Source organism: Giraffa tippelskirchi, chromosome X, assembly GCF_054371585.1.
Source record: "Giraffa tippelskirchi isolate mGirTip1 chromosome X, T2T-mGirTip1v1.2.pri, whole genome shotgun sequence".
Lineage (NCBI taxonomy): Eukaryota > Metazoa > Chordata > Mammalia > Artiodactyla > Giraffidae > Giraffa > Giraffa tippelskirchi.
The window spans coordinates 54,137,108-54,157,575 of NC_137289.1; the positions used below are offsets into that span (position 1 = coordinate 54,137,108).

Consider the following 20,468-nt stretch of genomic DNA (forward strand, 5'->3'; position numbering starts at 1 on the left):
TGCCCAACTTTTGTTTCTCTCTTTTTCTTTTAAATATCTTTGCAAATTTGAGACATATCAGCAAGAATTCCTAAACCAATCAATTAACAATGCTTTAATGATTAACTCTTATGTGCCCAGCCCTACTCTAGGTCGCTTGTGAATTACAAAGAAATATAAAACATTTGCCCTAGATAGGTAAGAGTCTAGCTGGATAGTTGAAGCAAGGCATAAATACAGAGATAATTAAAAGGAACTCAAGATATAAACATTAGTGTCACATAACGTTTGTCATAAAGCATTTTATATCTATGTGCCAAGTCCTTACATTTCTTTCTTCTAGGTGCCTCTCAAATTTGCCTCATTTTTTAAAAACATCTCTCTAGACTTCAATATTCTGACTCCTTATCCCCTCACGGCAGCATTGTTACTGAATCCTCTTAGCTGTTTCCCCCCCCCCCCGGCCAGCCCTTTGTACATATCAAGCCATTTGTCTTTAGATAGCACTAAAGATAGATAGTCTTTAGATAGATAGCCTTTTGTTGCTATTTTTCCAAAACTTTACAATGGTCTTCTAGTCTACTATATCATGTCCAGATTCCTCTGCATATGTCTCAGGATCCTCCAGAAGTGAGCTCAATTATATCAAGTGTTATTTCCAATTAATTCACATCATGAACAACTTACTTTTACCCCACCCCACTCAATTCCTTCTTACCAGATTGTTCAACTTTAATCACAGTGTGCTTGCTAAGTGAAAGTTGCTCAGTCCTGTCTGACTCATTGCGACCCCATGCACTATAGTCCATGGAATTCTCCAGGCCAGAATACTGGAGTGGGCAGCCGTTCCCTTCTCCAGGGGATCTTCGCAACCCAGTGATTAAACCCAGGTCTCCCACATTGCAGGGAGATTCTTTATCAGTTGAAACACCAGGGAAGCCCTCTATTTCCTGATTTATGTTATTAATTTTTCCTGTGTTTCTTATTCATTACTGTGCCTTTCCAAATCTTTTCCACTCCTTATGGTCTGCATGGAGACTCATTTCCTTCATTAAACTTTGGCCAACCCTGACAACAAACATTGACCTGTCCTTTCTCTATTCCTTTACCCCGTATAGCTTTAAATATATATGTGTGTGTGTGTGTGTGTGTGTGTGTGTGTGTGTGTGTGTGTGTGTGTGTGTGTTTCTTTATCTGGCTGTCATGGGTCTTAGTTGTGGCCTGTTGGATGTTCACTATGTATTGCAGCATATGAACTCTTAGCTGATGCACGTGGGATCTAGATCTCTCTCCAAGAATGGAACCCAGTCCTCCTGAATTGGGAGCATGAAGTCTTAGCCACTAGACCACCAGGGAAATCCCTCCACATTATAGTTTTATAATTCAAATGGTACAATGTTTTATTAAATTGTCTTCTTTGTTCTTTAATCTCTTTAGTTCATGTGCTACTTCTGTGTTCATACTCCTAGGTTATACATTGAAGGCAAAGATGAAAATTTTACTTCTTTTCCCTTAACACTTAGCACAGGACTTAGTGGGCAAAATATATTTGTTCAGTATTTTTGATCAATTATCAACTATACTAATGAAGGTACCAGTGTTTTGTTATATTGTTTTAGAGATTGAGATGGAGAGTGAGGGATGGTTCAGAGGTGCAGAAGCTTCAGTCCACCAGAAATGTTCATTAGGATTTATGTCTTTAAGAATATTTTAAGTGGGTATGAAGATTTAATGTTTATGTGATTATACTTTTAAAATCTCTATTTCTTTATACTCACAAGCTTATAAAACCATTCAAAGTAGATATTCATTTGATCTTGTTGGAAAGTATAGCTTTCAAAGTAGCCAATTTACAGTGAATCACCAGCACTCTAAATGTGCTAGGAAATGGATATTGTATGGATAGAGTAACAACTGAAGTAGGAACAGTGTCTGATAAATGTTTACATACTATCAAGTTTACAGACATTAAATACCATACAGGATGGAATCTTTCTCATCCTGTAATTTATTTCAATTGTTTTGTTACATTTTTTCATTTTCTCTTCTAGCTTTACTCACAGACAAACCTCCCAAGCCATTGTTCCCCATGGAGAATCAGCCAAGTGTTATAGATGTCCAGCTGGGTAAGTCTCCTTCCGGGAATAATAGATCCTAAACTTGCTCTCTGTTAACAGATGGAGAAAATTGCATGAATCAGGAAAGGTTTACTGCTGCTGTTATTACATGCAAATCAATTTGCATCTGCTCATTTATAACCCCGGAGTTCAGTACAATAGCAGTTTAAGGAAATGAGTTTGTATTGCATCAAGGAATGGTAATACTAATTGGTTACACTGGGTATTTACTGTGCTATAGGAGAGAGCTTTTTGACTCTGTGATTGATAGATTCCTGGGTGTCATCCATTGGTGACTGGTACAGAAAACTTCTCATGCTTGTCTGTCCAAAATTTTTATTTAGAGGGCATTAACTCCTGGAGAACAAGCCCTTTTTCAAAATAAAACAGCCCCTCAGTACAGCCTTTAGAATGATTTGATAATATTATTTCCAGTGGCACAATTCAGGACTATTTAAAACTTTAAAACTCGTTTTTAGATTGAGATCCTGCATATTTATAAATAATATAGTGTAACAAAAAGAAACAAGTTGATTTACAGATGCTACTGTCTTTTTACAGACTGAAATAAAGACACAAGGTCTTGAGCCTATTTTTGAGACTCTTACCACTAATCCTTATATTCCAAGAACTTTAAGCTTAAAATTCAGAGGCCTGCTAGTGTCTCTTTCAAACCATGTCCATTAAACTGCATTCTTTAACATCTGTGAGCTTTTGTCTATCTTGGGTTTTATTCTATTCTTCACTTCAGATAATTTCTTAAATACTAAACAATATAACTAGGTAAATATGCTGGCAAAGTTATTAGTTGTACTTTGGGTATGTGACATTGAAATATGTGACCACAGTGGTACCTACCAATTATATAGCCAGAGAAGATGAACTGGCCCCAATATTTCACTCACTTTGGAAGTTTTTGACTCAAACTTTGATCTTTCCAATCCAATTTTTATAGGCTTGTTTATATTTCGAAAATATGTGAGAGATTCCTCTCACCTATTCTGAAGAGCTTGTTCATTTTTATAAAATGAAACATAGCCCATTATAGTTAATGCAGCCTAGCCATATGAGTACCAGAGTTAAATATTTTAAAACAAAAACAAAATAATAAACATGTTGTCAAGAGTGGGCTGTGAAAATGCTGAACATTTTGTAGATAATGTCAAAGTATTAGACTATGGCTCTCTCCCCACCATCTGTATATTACTTTGCAGAGTCTTCCACATTTTGTTAAAGCCAAATCTAGATGTGCTGACACACTCTTTCAGTAAGTTTTATTTACATCTTTCCGTCCACACTGGTATAAAATACCTCAAGAGTACTCGGTGGTTTGCCAGGGGTTACAAAAAACCATAAAATGATCTTGTATCATTTGTTGAAGATTCAAATGGATAAGTTATTTTTATATGAAAACATGAAATAAGGAGTAGAAAGCAAAATTCACACAACCATTTCAAATAAACATGACTAAATTTTGTATTTGTGGCCTCTAGGGAGATACTTCTTCATTTTCCTCTGCCATTAAGCAAACTTCAACAGAAAAGTTTGAGGAATGTTGCTCAAAATAAGGAGGGAAACTTTTGTAGGGAGTAAATTTCATTCAGATTCACTGGGTGTCACACTTGTCTGTGCTATTCAGGATATCCCTAAGATGTGTGCTTTATATATATATATTTATTCCAACTTAGATATATATGCCAAAATAACTCACCAATATCACCCTGTAAAATCACTAAAGTAATTTGCTTCCAATTTACATTAGATGCAAGGCTGAACTTTTCAGTTTTTATTTTGTTACATAATTTGGAAACAACTGTATTGACAGAAAAATGGAAACCTGCCCATTTTTCATTCCAGAAAGGCTGTTTCTCCAAGATGCTAAATCAACCATGTAATTCAGAGAAAGAAAAACAAAATCAGTTAAACAAGATCTTTGGCATTCCAAGGAGCACATGACTGGTTAATTTTAAGTGATTTTAACTTTTCCACAGATTTATTTAGTACTGTTTATTCACAACTGGAAATCATTTTGTATTGTAATTTACTCATGCTTCAATAGTAAGGTGATGTTATGAGCTCTTTAAATGTCAGAGAACTCTGCAGTGTTGGTGGGGGCTCTGTAGTCAGAGTGATGAGGGCTTAAAAATCATAATCATAAAATTGAGCTAGAGAAAGAAAACTGGGGTGATCGGACATCCTTGTGTATATCTTTTAGAATTCAGTAAGGTCTCAAAACCTCTAGAAATTATTTTCCTTCATTTTTTAAAATTTACCAAGCACATGTAGCTTCAGATATCCTTAAAACTAGAACTGAAACTAGAACTACCCAAAATATAACAATCTGAACTAAATGGCCAAGGACATTATTACCAAGTTCAGATTTGCCGAATTCCAATATTTAAAATTTTTGAGATAATGTTATAGTGGATTAAAGTTAGCCCCAGATTTTTCTCCTGTCCCTATGTACTATGAAATGTAGTTTTTCATTCCACTCCCCTTGAATCTGGTTGGTCTGGGAAATACTTGACCAATAGAGTATGGAAGGAATGATATTTGAGGATATTGGAGGCTGGGCCAAAAGAAATCTCGTAACTTCACTTTGGGTCTCTTAGTCTGGTCTGAAATTACCATGCTGTGAGAAACTCAAGCTACGTGTAGAGGCCCTAGAGGATGAGATACCATTTGATGAAAGAAAGGCCAACAAAGAACTAAGGAACCAGACATGTGAGTGAATGAGTGTAAACCCATGTTGGAAGTGAATCCTCCAGTCCCAGATGCCCTGACTTTTAAGTTCAGAGATAAACCTTTGAACTGAACTCTTCTTAGATTTCTGACCCCCAAAGTCATAAACAAACAAAAAAGTTTATCATTAGCAACTAAGCTAGGTGTAGTTTGTCAAACAATAGATACACAGAGCAAACATTAAATTAATTTTCTCCAGAATATTTTGAATTCTGCTTTTCCCATGAACAATAGTCTCATGCAGGCATTTTATGCCAAATTAGAAATATTGTAGGAGCTATTTAAGCATCAGTTTCAAGACTGTTTTGAAAGCATGATCTGGAATTGTTATTTACTTTGTGTTTGTTTGAGGATTACAATCAGTTTTCAATTCTGCATATTTGTAAAGGCAAGCCAATAAATGAAAATTTGGGGTCAAAATGAATATTTTTTATTGCATGGAGTTGGCATCAGTACAGATATTTTGTTGTGTCTCTAGAGGAAAATAAACATCTTGACTTTCTCTCTCCTATAGTGTAATCCATTAGTCATCCACAAGATTCTAGAAATTTACATACTTTTTGCTGACATAGTGATGACAGTTTGGTTGTTGCTAAATTGCGTTCACATTGTGATGCTGAAAGAAGATTAATCTTAACCAAATAACTATATATTTTGAGATGATAAACATGTTCTTAACAAAATAATATTAAAACTTTTGTTTTCACAAAACAAGACTATTCAACTAAAGTTGCTTGTGGCAATGTATGAAATATAAAGACAAAAGCAATGCATAAAAAACACACACAAATCCAATTTGGTCCTATAATCTTCCATTTATTTTCTCTCTCTAAAGGTAAATTTAGCTTTTAATTTGATGAATAAACCTTTGTATACCAGGGCTAATTAGGTTTCTGGCAGTTGAAAAGGAATATATTTTCAATTGTTTTATAAAAAAAAACACTATCACAGTATATTAATTTATATTATGCTTTAATATCAAATTATTAAAACATCATAGAGGCATCTGCCCCACTTGAAATGTGTTGATGCTAGGTAGACCTTTCTTTTGGATACAGCTATTTTTTTTTAAAGAACCCAAATGCATGCTTTACAAACTGTAACAGACTCCTAGAAATTTTGAAAAAGCCATGAACACATGTGGATGGAAAGATTTGAAATGTGACATTTAATTTCAATTAAGGGTGAATTTGGAAATGTACCCTGTTCTTCTCATTGATGATGATAGCTATTTTTCCTGGAAGTTTCCTAAGATTTAAATTACCAGTCAGTGTTATGCATAAAGTAAATATAAACACTGTTTATTTTCTCTTTTGTGTTAAAGAGTTAAAACCTGAGGGTCTAAATTATATAAGAAAGACTCAGATGAGTGGAATAATTCCAAGCTAACTGAATACCAGATGAATCTGATCCAATATGAAAGATTCTCTTTATTTCTCATCTATCTCATTCAGGACTTATTTTACTTTTACAGGCTGTTTAAATTCATATTTAGTGACTGTGTTTTGTGCTACAGGCTCAAACTTTCTCTGTGTGTATAAGCAGTGTTAAACTTCATCAGAAATCGATTTCACCAGCATATCAGTTTCTACTGAAAATTATATTAAGTCCCCTAAGAGACCACTGTATACTACAAGAGAATAAAGGAAAAATAGTATTTAATGCAGTACTTAGGACTACAATGCAAAAATAAATAACTAATTGAACCCTAAATTAGGAAGTTAGCTGTTCAGTCAAATCTTCCTTTTTTTTTTTTCTTAACTAGATTTACCTTAAAACATTTTTCGAGTTCTTAATGGATCCCAAATACTATGTTAATCCTAGGAATATAGAGGTGAATAAAATGAGGGCTTTAGCCTTAAGTTGTTTCTAAGTCTAGTGGGGAAGAAAGATGTGTAAGTAGAATTACAATGCAATATGATAACAGCTTGGGCTTCCCAGGTGGCACTAGTGGTAAAGAACCCGCCTGCTAATGCAGGGGCCTCAGGAGATATGGGTTCGATCCCTGGGTCAGGAAGATCTTCTGGAGGAGGGCATGACAACCCACTCCAGTATTCTTGCTGGGAGAATCCCATGGACAAAGGGGCCTGGTGGGCTACAGTCCATAGGACTGCAAAGACTCGGACAGGACTAAAGTAACTTAGCACGCATACACACATGATAATGGCCAAAACAGAGATGGGAAAAGGGAGAGTGATTTCTTTGTGGCAGGACCTCATAAATTAACAATTCCATACTCTTTGAGGTTCACTCAGTGTAATGACAAAATGTTGTAGCCTCATTCCAAGTACTAAATTGTTATAAAATAAACAAAAATTGCCACAATATAATATATTATAATAATAAATTATCCACCATTTCTTCAGTATGATAAATACTGAAGATGGAAACTTAGGATCTCCCTGAGTCTCTTCAGTTGAGCACAATTAGTCAACTACTTCTAAAGTTGTCATAGAACAAATAATCCAAAGCAGGTCACCAACCAACTGAGCTAAAATGTCAAGCCACGATTAATATCAATATAAATAGCAATATATGAGTATTCCATTAGCTGGAATCATATATATGCATCATGAATCACATTATATGTGTGTATATATAATGCTGGTAGCAAGGGATTGCTTTAAGTTACTTTAATTTTTGTATCCTCCTGTGCTTTTTAACTTCAAATAACTCCTTGAAAACCTTCATTTAATCTTGAATAAGTGAAGACTTTGGAGAGGAAGAAGAAGGGTATCATGAGTTCACTTAGCATTCTTGGCACACACAATTGGAGCTGGTTCATGGCAGCATTCACTGTCCCTTGTAGATATTCTAGGGTTAGTGAGCTGCTTCCAAAAGATCTATTTTTTACAGGATAACATGTACAAGCTTAGCCTGAGCTATCCCAAACTGCAAGCCATTCTATTCCCCAGATTGTACAATGTGTGCATTATTTACAGCTTTGGAAATTCTGGGCCAGCTTTTTCTGTAAGAGTTAGCTGTCATATTAATGCTTGAGACTGATACTGGTTTACTTACTTTAAATTTATATAACTTAAAAAAAATTATATAACTTAATCATACTTGTTTTGAGGCACTTGATAATGAAAAGAAAAATGTTAACACTTTACTTAAGATTTATCTTTAATAAAACAAGTTAATTATGAACACCTTAGAAATAACATAAATGTTGACCAGACCTCTATTCCATATATTGCTATTTTGGGGCACTGCTGAAGTTTATGCCTCATTGACATATTAGTATGAACTTTGGGGTGTTTCATCACACTTTCATTAATGCCAATATCATGATTTTATGCATATTAAAACTTTTTTGAGAATTTGCTATGTATAGACACTACAATACACATTTGTACATACACTGTCTTATTTATTCCTCACAAAAGCCCAAAGTAGTAGTAGGTATTGTTGAACCATTTTGCAGGTGAAGAAACTCAGTTTCAGACAGATAAAATAACTTTCCTGAGGCTACATATTTAGTAAGCAGTGAAAATGGGATTTCAACCAGATTTGTCTGATTGCAGAGTTTGTTACTTTTTATAGCATACTGAGTATGGTAACTTTATCTAAGGCCCAAAATTATATCCTCAAAAAAGCTATCAGGCTAATAGAGACATTTTAGTAATATAATAACAACTATAGCAATTGTATTATATGTATTATAACTGTGTATGAAGTAGAGATTATGTAGTAATAGTTCTACTAGTAATAGGTATTATTGTTATAATAATACTTAGTATTATTTAATAATAACTCTACTACTCTTACTAGTTTTTTTTATTGCCAGTAGTATTAAGTAGCAGTAGAAAGTGAAAGTTGCTTAGTCGTGTCTGACTCTTTACGACCCCATGGACTATATGGAATTCTCCTGGCCAGAATACTGGAGTGGGTAGGTGTTCCCTTCTCCAGGGGATATTCCCATCCCAGGGATCAAACCAAAGTCTCCTGCATTGCAGGTGGATTCTTTACCAGCTGAGCTACCAGGTAGTCCATAGTAGCAATAGAGCTATCATTTAGTGATTGCTTACCATGTACTGAGGCTTCCCTGGTGGCTTAGATGGTAAAGAATCTGCCTGCAATGCAGGAGACCCAGGTTCAATCCCTGGGTCAGAAATATCCTCTGGAGAAGAGAATGGCTACCCACTACAGTATTCTTGCCTGGAGAATTCCATGGACAGAGGAGCCTGGTGGGCTATAGCCCATGGGATCTCAAAGAGTCAGACAGGACTGAGTGACTAACATTTTCACTTTTCACACTACTATATAATGACACTATATTAATACTTTATATGCATTATGTCATTTAATCGTCCCAATAACTCTATGAGATAGATGCAACTATTTGTCCCATTTTTAAGAGAATCATTAAGATATTTTTCATATACCATACAGCTGACTGACAAATCATATATTTCAATTATTTCTAATACATTCAGAGTTGTGCAACCCTCACCACAATCAATTTGAGAACATTTTAATATGCCCCCCGAAATTCCAAACCCATTAGTAGTCACTTCTCAGTCCCCTACCTTCACCCCTACCACCATCTCTAGGCAATCCACTAATAATTTTTCTTTGTCTATAAATTTGTTTATTCTGGACATTTAATATAAATGAATTTGTACAACATGTGGTCTTTTGTGATTGGCTTCTTAACATATTGTTCTCAAGGTTCAAGCATGTTGTAGTTTATATCAGTACTTCACCCCTTTTTAACTGCCAGATAATATTCCATTGTATGGATATAACAAATATTATTTATCCATACATCAACTTAAGGACATTTTTCTTGTTTCCTTTATTTGGCTATTATAAACAATGGTGCTATAAATAGTAGTGTACAGTTTTTTTTGTGTGTGGATGCATGTTATTATTTCTTTTGAGTTATCATTTATACCTAGGAATAGAGCTGTCAGATCATTGGCCACTCTATATTTAACTTTTTAAGGAATTGCCAGATTTTTTTGTAAAGCAGCTACACTATTTTACATTCTCAGTGGAAATACACAAGCATTCCAGTTTATCCACATCCTCACCAATGCTTGTTATTTTCCACTTCTTTGACATAGTTATCCTAGCAGGTGTTTAGTGGTATCTCATTTTGGTTTTGATTTATACTTCCATAATGGTAAATTATGTTAAGCATCTTTTTATGTGTTTATTTGTCATTTGTATGTCTTTGGAGAAATGTCTATGGCCCATTTTTAAAATGAGAAAATTTGGCTCAGAGATGTTAGTAAGCAGTTTATAAATAGTGAGACCTAAGTTGACACTCTTAACACTTACCCATAATGTCCATTAATGTTAGTACTATTGTTTACACAGTCTCCTGGGGGCTTAGTTTTATTCCCTTATTAAAAAAAGGATTTTGGATAGAAGGCGAATGATCCTATGTGAATAAGTTAAAAGAGTATCCAGTGTGAATTAATTCAGTGGGAAAATAGAAATGAGTTAAAAAGCATTATTTGAATTTTTGACCGTTGTAACACATGCCAAAGCATATTTTCAAATGGCAAAGTAATTCAGAAGCTACAGGCATACCTGAAAACAGGCTATGAAACACAAGACAGTATAGAAAACCTTTCCAAAGGCATTTACACATAAATGACCAGAAAGCTGCATGTATGCTCCATCATCTGAACCAGTACCAAGAAATTAATCTGGGTCACTCAGTGGTACTAAGGATAGATTAGAGACTAAAAAATACATTAGGAAACTCTCTGCTTTTGGAACGTATTAGGAATATGTATCAACTAAAGACACTATTCTCCAATAACATGTTCTGTCTGTATTAATATAAATGTCATCAGCTTTATAATACTTTTCAGAAGTTTTGTCTTCTAACCCATTTTGAGTAGTGGATAGTGTATGCTTTTTAAATATCTGAAAAGGGAAAAAATAAAGCTACATATTTCGACTATGTCTTAACATCCAACACGAACTGGGGGAAAAAGAATAATTTAGGCACTGCTTCCAACTCAAATAGCTTATTTTATATAAATACAAGTGGATTTCATATTATAGGTAAACTTGTAAAAAATTGAGGGAAATATCATGTGGGTGGTTCACATGTAAACGCTTTTAAGTGTCTTCAGAATTGAAGTGGAAGGGTGGTTTTTCATCATTTAAATAAGTCCCTTAATTATTGTCTACACTTTATTTTTCCAGATGTGGCTTAAACTTTGGAATATCTTTTGATCCCTTGTGTGTGTGTGTTCAGTCATGTCCAACTTTTTGAGACCCCATGGACTCTAGCCCGCCAGGTTCCTCTGTCCATGGAATTTTCAAAGCAAGAATACTGGAGCAGGTTGCTATTTCCTACTCCAGGGGATCCTCCCAACCCAGGGATCAAACCTGCATCAATTGCATTTCCTGCACTGGCAGGCAGATTCTTTACCACTGCGCCACCTGACAAACCCTTAGAAATAGTTGTTTTGTTTTGTTTTGTTTTTCCAGAAATCACATTAGAGCTATCAGGAGTGGTATAAAAATGTCTGTTTTTTTTTAACAGGTACATGTGTTGCTGTTAATTAGAGAATATAAAAAAATCTTCCTGCTTTCCTCCCCATCCTTTCCCTAATTATCTCCTGTACTGTTATAGTAGACAACCACAGATCATACTCAACACAAAATAAGGGACAGGCAAGAGGTCTGGAGGAAAATCTCAGAGGCTTCTGATGCCATAGCTGATAGTCTAGAGTCAAGGCAACAACCTGAAGGCTGGAAGCTTACAGCAAGATGGTGAGAAAATAGGTCAGGTAAAAGAACATGCCAATCTTGGGTTCTTAGCAAGGTGAGAAAGTGAAAGACTGAGAAGCCATCCAAAAATCAAGCAACCAATGGATACTGAAAAGTTAAAGACAGTGGCATTAGACCTGTAAGAATTGGCACTGGATTTCCATAAGAGAAAGGTATTGTCAGTGGGCATGTGTTGTGTTCAGTCATTCAGTTGTGTCCTACTCTTTGTGACCCCATGGACTATAACCCACCAGGTTTCTCTGTCCATGGGATTCTCCAGGCAAGAATACTAGAGTGGGTTGCCATGCCCTCCTCCAAGAGATCTTCCCAACTCAGTGATATAACCCAGATGTCCCACATTGCAGGCAGATTCTTTATTCGCAGAGCCACTTATAACCTGATAACAATTGTTCTCATGAGTGACCACTTAGTATATCAGACTAGGTCTTAAACTTTGTAGATTGGTAGCCTGTGTTTGCTCTTTGGTTCTATGTGTTGATGTCTGGTATTTTACTTTTTTCATTCTTCTGATATGTGAAGTATTCTTAAAGAGAACACAAGCAAAAACAAGAAGGTGCTAGCGGAGGGTACATGTTACATTTTGCAAAAGATGAGGGGGAGACCCTGCCTTCATACAATGCGTAGAAATAGCTCAGTAAGAATGGAACTTCTCATTTGTCAAAGGTGAGTCCATGGTTCTGTTAGTTCACTGGGTTATTGTTTCTTTTAAACTTTCTATTAACAGACTTCCATCATGTCTGTATATGCCAAATAATAATTATATTAATCATCTTCCAGTTGTCTTCTTCAAATGGGTTGTTTTTTGTATTTAATCTGCTCTCATCAGCATTTTAACTATATCCCAGTAATCTTTATTCATAGCAGAAGGAAACGGTGCATTTTTATTTAATTCTGCAGATCTGGAAACCAGTGTCATACCCAAAGTCACTGAACAAACAGACCAAGGCCATTCAATATAAAAAACTTCCAAAGTCCCCTCTCTACTTCAAAATGTCTCAATTTTTATCTTTTCTTTCCCCCTTTCCTCTATTTTAGGAAGAAGAGGTGCCATGAATTCTTTCCAAATTTAAATTATCTACTCTGGTCTTGACTCCACCTCTTCCCACATCTGTTGTTACTTATCAATTATTCTTTCTTTGAACCGCATTTTTAAACTCTGTCCCAAAGTACATGACTAATTTTTCTCCCATACTATACAAAAGATATATTTGAAAAAAACCACTGTCTGTATCCTGCTTCCTCTTCAAAATACACTGTCCCATCTGTATTTTTCCTGTCCATAACCAATTTCTTTTATACATAGATCATCTGTTTTACAATATGTCATTTACTTTCCACCTTACTGAGCCTGACATCAATACCATAATTCTATTGAGACTCATCCCTAACTTATTTAATTATCTTCATATAATTGTCTAATTATGTGGCCTCCTCTATTGCCTCTTCCATTTCAGAATCATTTTACACCTTCTGACACTGTTGAGCAAGTTATTTTCCAGTACCATACTTGGCAAATAGTAGATGTTTAGTGTGTGAAGAATACCTCTTTTTTCTTCTAAATCTGCTGTTTACTATTCTAGTTCTTAACCTAAACATCTTCTTGTTTCTTCTCAATTATTATTTCTGATGTCTCTTCCTACAACTACTTCATTGATTGGTGTTAGTAGAAAATAGGATCAATACAAGTTTAAACCATAAGGATAATTTTTAAATATTCATAAATTTACATTATGGAAATATGGATTTGGCTAATATATATGCCTTTATTAAGTAAGATAGAAGTGCCTACTTTGGTTTATTTGGTAAAGAGGAATGCCTATTCTTAATTAATGAAAGTTTTAAGAAGGGACTCTTATTCTGAACTAGGGTTATTGATAAGATTTATCCAGTCATTAAGATATTAATTGAACAACTACTATGTGTAAGGAGACACACAAATGGCTAAATGTAGTCATAGTTCCCATGGAGACTAGAATTTAACTGATGTGATTGAGATAAACAAAAAATACAGGGCATGAGGTAACATCAGTAAGATGGTAGAATAGGGATCTTCAGACCTTGTCCCTCTTCAGAAATACCCACTTAACAGTAAATGATCCAGAAAGCCTTTATGAAAACTCTAGAAATTATATAGGAAGTCACAGTAGCCCAGACAAGCTCAAATCCAAGAACAATTACATTGAAAACATAAAAAATCATGCTTCAACTATGTCACCTCCTCCCCAAGCTGGCATAGCTTGCAGCTGGGAAGAAAAACCCAACTTACAGCTTCTCCCTTGGGAGAGAAAGAGAAGAGTAGAACATATACTCAATGTTCCAGCTATTGGTGGGACTTAGCAAAGGACTGGTTTCTATCTCTCCTGACACAAGGTACTGATGAGGAATCAGTATGCCTGGGATGCCTAGGGGTCACAGAAAATTAAAGAGAGCCCAGTGGCTTGAGGCAGTGCAAGATAGTGTATTACAGACAGACACCAGAGGGAGCAAGATAATACAAGCTCCAGAAAAACTAGTGACCATGGCTAGAGAAGATGCATTCCCAGAAAATTTTTAGTTCTCAGAATCTCTAGACAGGTTTATTAGTGAAAGAATTTCCCTATATGAAGATTTTCTGTGAAGAATGAGAGATATGTGGCAGCCTTGATGGAAGGGGAGTTTGGGGGAGAATAGATACATGTCTATGTATAGCTGAGTCCTTTTGCTGTCCACCTGGAACTATCACAACATTGTTAATTGGCTATACTCCAATACAAAATAAAAAAATTTAATTAGATAAAAAAGAATGGGGGAGATGGCTGTGTTTTAAAATGCATGGATAGCAACACAGAGTCTCAGGGCACACAAAGAAATAGGAAAACATGTCCTAATTGAAGGAACAAACAAACCAAAAATCTCCAGAAACCAACCCTAAAGAAATGGAGGTATATGGATTATCTGACAAAGAGTTAAAAATAACCATTATGAAGATGTTCAACAAGCTCAGGAAAATGATACATGAACAAACTGAAAATATCTACAAAGAATTAGAAACTTTTTTAAAAAATGAAATTTTGGAGCTGAGAAACACAAAAACTGAAGTTCCACAGTAGACATGATAGAGCAGAAGAATCAGTGACCTCAAAACAGGTCATTGAAATTATCCAGTTAAAGGAGCAAAAGAAAAAAGAATGAAAACGAGTTAAAAAAAAAAAAAACAGCCTGAGACTTATGGGATACCAACAAGCAGATGAGTATATGCATGGTGAGAGTCTCAGAAGGGGAAGAAAGACAAAGGAGAAATTTTATTTGATGAAATGATGGGAGAAAGCCCCAAATTTGGAAAAGGTAGTAGATATCCAGATTCAAGAAGCCACAAAACATCCCAAAAAGGTGAACCCAGAGAGTCCACACCATGACAAGTTATGCATAAATTGTCAAAAATCAAAGACAAGGAAAGAATTTTTAGAGCTATAAGACAAAAGTGGCTCATCATGCACAAGAGTCACCCATAAAGCTGTAAGTGAATTTCTCAGTAGAAATTGTTTAATACAGGAGAAAATGGACTGATATATTCAAAGTACTAAAAGAAATAAAAAAAACTGTCAACCAAAGATACTATATCCTGTAAACCTGTCCTTCAAAAACAAAAGAGAAATAAAGACTTCCCCAGGTTAACAAGGGTTTCCCTGGTGGCTGAGATGGTAAAGAATCTGCCTGCAATGCAGGAGACCCAGGTTCTATCTGAGTTGAGAAGGAAATGGCAACCCACTCCAGTATTCTTGCCTGGAAAATCCCATAGACAGGACCTGGAGGGCTACAGTTTATGGGGCCACAAACAATCAGACATGACTGAGCGACTTACCACACACACACAGATGCACAAAAACTGAGGCAGTTTTTTACCATTAGGCCTGCTTTATGGAAAATGCTGAAGGAAGTCCTTCAGGTTGAAATGAAGATACTAGGTAACAACATGAAAATGTATGAAAGTATAAAACTTGCTGGTAAAAGTAACTATACATTTATATACAGAATATAATACTGTAATGGTGGTGCATAGTTTTTAATTATGGTAAAGGAGTTAAAGGACAAAATTACACAAATAAATGTAATATAAAATGTTAATGGATAATAATATAAAAAGATGTAATTTTTGACATCAATAAACCAAAATGTGGAGGGAAAGGAAAAGGATAGTTTTTTACATACAACTGAAGTTATTACAAGCTAAAATAGATTGCTATAACTACAAGGTAGTTTATGTCAGCCCCATGGTAAAGCAAAATAAAATACCTGTAGTACATGTATAAAAGATAAAGAAAAAGGAATCAAAGCATGTCACTACAAAAAAATCAGCAAAACATAGTTGAACGCAGCAACCAAAGAAGGATGAAAAAGCTACAAGACAGACAAAAAACAACTAATAAAATATTAAGTGTAAGTCCTGCCCTATGACTAATTACTTCAAATCAAAATGAATTAAACTCTCCAATAAAAACAGAGTGACTGAATAGATAAAAATGAAACCCACCAACAAACCAACAAAAAATTAAGAGAGAATTATCTTGTGTCTACAGGAGACTCATTTAGATTTAAGGATACACATAGGTAGAAAGTAAAGTAATAGAAAAAGATATTCAATGAATCTGAACCAAAAGAGAGCAAGAACGGTCATATATAGCACAAACAAAACAGAGACATCAAGACAAAAACTGTCACAAGAAATTAAAAGATAATATTACATAATGACAAAAGGCTCATTTCACCAGGAATATACAAAAATCATAAATATATATGCACCCAACATCATAGAACCCCAATATGTAAAGCAACCATTGACTGAACTGGAGGGAGAAATAACAACACAACAGTTGTAGGGTACTTCAATACCCCCACTTTCAATAGTGGATACAATATCCAGACAGATTAAATAAGGAAACAAAGGACTTGACCAATGCACTCCACACCAATGAACCTAACAGACATGTGTAGAACAATCCATCCAACATCAGGAGAATGCAAGTTCTTCTAAAGCACACATAGACTATTTACCAGGATAGGTCACATGGTAAGTTACAAAATAAGCCTTAACAAATTTTACAAGTTTGAAATCATACCAAGTATCTTTTCTGACCTCAGTGTTATGAAACTAGAAACAAATAGCAGGAGGAAATCTAGAAAATTCATAAAAATGTAGAAATTAAATAACACAATTTTTAACACCAAATGGGCAAAAGAAGAAATAAAAAGGGCAATTTGAAAATATCTTGAGATTGAAAATTTTAAATACAATATACCAAAATTTAAAGTTGTAGCAAAAGCAATACTGGAATTTTATAGTGATAAACACCTACATAATAAAGAAGAAAGTTTGAAAAAAAAAACCTAACCTATACCTCAAATAACTAGAAAAAGAACAAATTTTTCCCGAAGTTAGTAGAAGGAAGACAATAAAAAAGATTAGAGATTAGAGGGAAAAAAAGTAGGAAGTCAAGAAACACCTGGAGTAACAGACAAATTTGGCCTTGGAATGCAGAATGAAGCAGGGCAAAGGCTCATAGAGTCTTGCCAAGAGAATGCACTGATCATAGCAAACATCCGCTTCCAATAACACAAGAAAAGACTCTACACATGGACATCACCAGATGGTCAACACTGAAATCAGATGATTATAATTTTTGCAGCCAAAGATGGGCAAGCTGTATACAGGCAGCAAAAATAAGACCAGAAACTCACTGGGGCTCAGATCATGAACTCCTTATTGCCAAATTCAGACTTAAATGGAAGAAAGTAGGGAAAACCACTAGACCATTCAGGTATGACTTAAATCAAATCTCTTACGATTATACAGTGGAAGTGGCAAATAGATTTAAGAGACTAGATCTGATACACAGAGTGCCTGATGAACTATTGATGGAGGTTTGTGACATTGCACAGGAGACAGAGATCAAGACCATCCCCAAGAAAAAGAAATGCAAAAAAGCAAAATGGCTGTCAGAGGAGCCCTTACAAATAGCTGTGAAAAGAAGAGAAGCGAAAAACAAAGGAGTAAAGGAAAGATATACCCATTTGAATGCAGAGTTCCAAAGAATAGCAAGGAGAGATAAGAAAGCCTTCCTCAATGATCAGTGCAAAGAAACAGAGGAAAACAATGGCATGAAAAAGACTAGAGATCTCTTCAAGAAAATTAGAGATACCATGGGAACATTTCACGCAAAGATGGGCTCAATAAAGGACAGAATGGTATGGACCTAGCAGAAGCAGAACATATTAAGAAGAGGTGGCAAGAATACACAGAACTGTACAAAAATGATCTTCACGACCCAGAAAATCACGATGGTGTGATCACTCACCTAGAGCCAGACATTCTGGAATGTGAAGTCAAGTGGGCCTTAGGAAGCATCACTACTAACAAAGCTAGTGGAGGTGATGGAATTCCAGTTGAGCTATTTCAAATCCTGAAAGATGATGCTGTGAAAGTGCTACACTCAATATGCCAACAAATTTGGGAAACCCTGCAGTGGCCACAGGACTGGAAAAGGTCAGTTTTCATTCCAATCCCAAAGAAAGGCAATGCCAAAGAATGCTCAAACTATCGCACAATTGCACTCATCTCACATGCTAGTAAAGTAATGCTCAATATTTTCCAAGCTGGGCTTCAACAATACGTGAACCGTGAACTTCCAGATGCTCAAGCTGGATTTAGAAAAGGCAGAGGAACCAGAGATCAAAGTGCCAACATCCGCTGGATCATCGAGAAAGCAAGAGAGTTCCAGAAAAACATCTATTTCTGCTTTATTGAATATTCCAAAGCCTTTGACTGTGTGGATCACAACAAACTGTGGGAAATTCTCAAAGAGATGGGAATACCAGAACACCTGACCTGCCTCTTGAGAAACCTGTATGCAGATCAGGAAGCAACAGTTAGAACTGGACATGGAACAACAGGCTAATTCCAAATAGGAAAGGAGTACGTCAAGGCTGTATATTGTCACCCTGCTTATTTAACTTATATGCAGAGTACATCATGAGAAATGCTGGGCTGGATGAAGCCCAAGCTGGAATCAAGATTGCTGGGAGAAATATCAATAACCTCAGATATGCAGATGATGCCACTCTTATGGCAGAAATTGAAGAGGAACTAAGGAGCCTCTTGATGAAAGTGAAAGAAGAGAATGAAAAAGTTGGCTGAAAACTCAACATTCAGAAAACTAAGATTATGGCATCTGGTCCCACCACTTCATGGCAAATAGATGGGGAAACAGTGGAAACAGTGGCAGACTTTATTTTCTTGGGCTCCAAAATCACTGCAGATGCTGATTGCAGCCATTAAATTAAAAGTCTCTTACTCCTTGGAAGGAACGTTATGACCAACCTAGACAGCATATTAAAAAGCAGAGACATTACTTTGCCAACAAAGGTCCGTCTAGTCAAGGCTATGGTTTTTCCAGTAGTCATGTATGGATGTGAGAGTTGGACTATGAAGAAAGCTGAACACTGAAGAACTGATGCTTTTGAACTGTGATGTTGGAGAAGACTTTTGAGAATCCCTTGGACTGCAAGGAGATCCAACCAGTCTGTCCTAAAGGAGATCAGTCCTGAGTGTTCCTTGGAAGGACTGACGCTAAAGCTGAAACTCCAATACTTCGGCCACCTCACGCAAAGAACTGACTCATTTGAAAAGACCTGATGCTGGGAATGATTGAAGGCAGGAGGAGAAGGGGACGGAAGAGGATGAGATGGTTGGATGGCATCACTGACTCAATGGACATGAGTTTGAGTAAATTCCGGGAGCTGATGGTGGACAGGGAGGCTTGGTGTGCTGCAGTCCATGGGGTCACAAAGAGTCGGACATGACTGAGCAACTGAACTGAACTGAAAAGTATCCTGTACCATGACCAGGTGGAATTTATCCTTGGGATGAGAGGATGGTTTAACATATGAAATCAATCAATGTGATACATCATATTAAGAGAACAGAAGATAAATATCACATGATTATCTCAATAGCTGCAAAAAACAGTTGGCAAAATTCAACACTTGTTTATGATAAAAACACTGAGCAAACAAGGAAGAGAAGCAACTCACCTCAATATAGTAAAGGCCATATTTCATAAGCCTACAGTTAACATTACATTCAGCAGTAAAAATAACTGAAAGCTTTTCCTTTAAGATCACGAACAAGTCAAGGATGCCCACATTGCAATTTCTATTTAATATAGTACTAGAATACTAGAACTCCTAGCCAGAGATATTAGGCCAGAACAAGAAATTAAAGGCATTTCAAATTAGAAAGGAAGAAGTAAAATTATCTTTCTTCACAGATGGCATTATCTTATATGTAGAAAACCTTAAAGACTCCAGAAAAATCCTTGTTATCTAATAAGTCAATTCAACAAAGTTGCAGGATATAAATCAATATTAAAATTTCTGTTGCAGTAGTTTCTTTTCTTCTCTCTCTCCCTCTACCTCCCCAGCAATTTTCTTTAGCCTAGAAGCTGCTACTACTATACTAGTACCCCAGTCCAAACAATTAACCTTGTAAATCCTACATTTACTGCTAGGGGTCTAAGTAAACTTGAGATCTGAGAGAAAGGTAAATTTTACAAAACAGCTTCACTCATGGCTACTGCATCTGGATGTAAAATAAAAGATAGTGTAAAATGTTAAAAAAAATCTATTGCATTTTTATACACTAACAATGAGTAATCCTAAAAGGAAGTTTTTAATATCCTATTTATGATAGCATTAAAATGAATAAAATACTTAGGAATAAACTTGACTAAGGTGAAAGACTCGCACACTGAAGGCTATAAAATACTGCTGAAAGAAATTCAAGAAGACACAAATAAATGCGAAAGCACATCATGTTCATGGATAGGAAGACAA

At 35.6% G+C, this 20,468-nt stretch overlaps 1 protein-coding gene across 1 annotated transcript in view; it reads left to right on the forward strand.

Moving 5' to 3' along the window:
- Window positions 1-20,468, forward strand: part of IL1RAPL2 (interleukin 1 receptor accessory protein like 2) — a 1,535,365-nt gene that overhangs the window by 1,218,492 nt on the left and 296,405 nt on the right. The window contains exon 10 of the mRNA XM_081566378.1: window positions 2,031-2,105. Coding sequence (XP_081422504.1) covers window positions 2,031-2,105 — 75 coding nt within the window. The remainder of the gene's footprint in view (window positions 1-2,030; window positions 2,106-20,468) is intronic.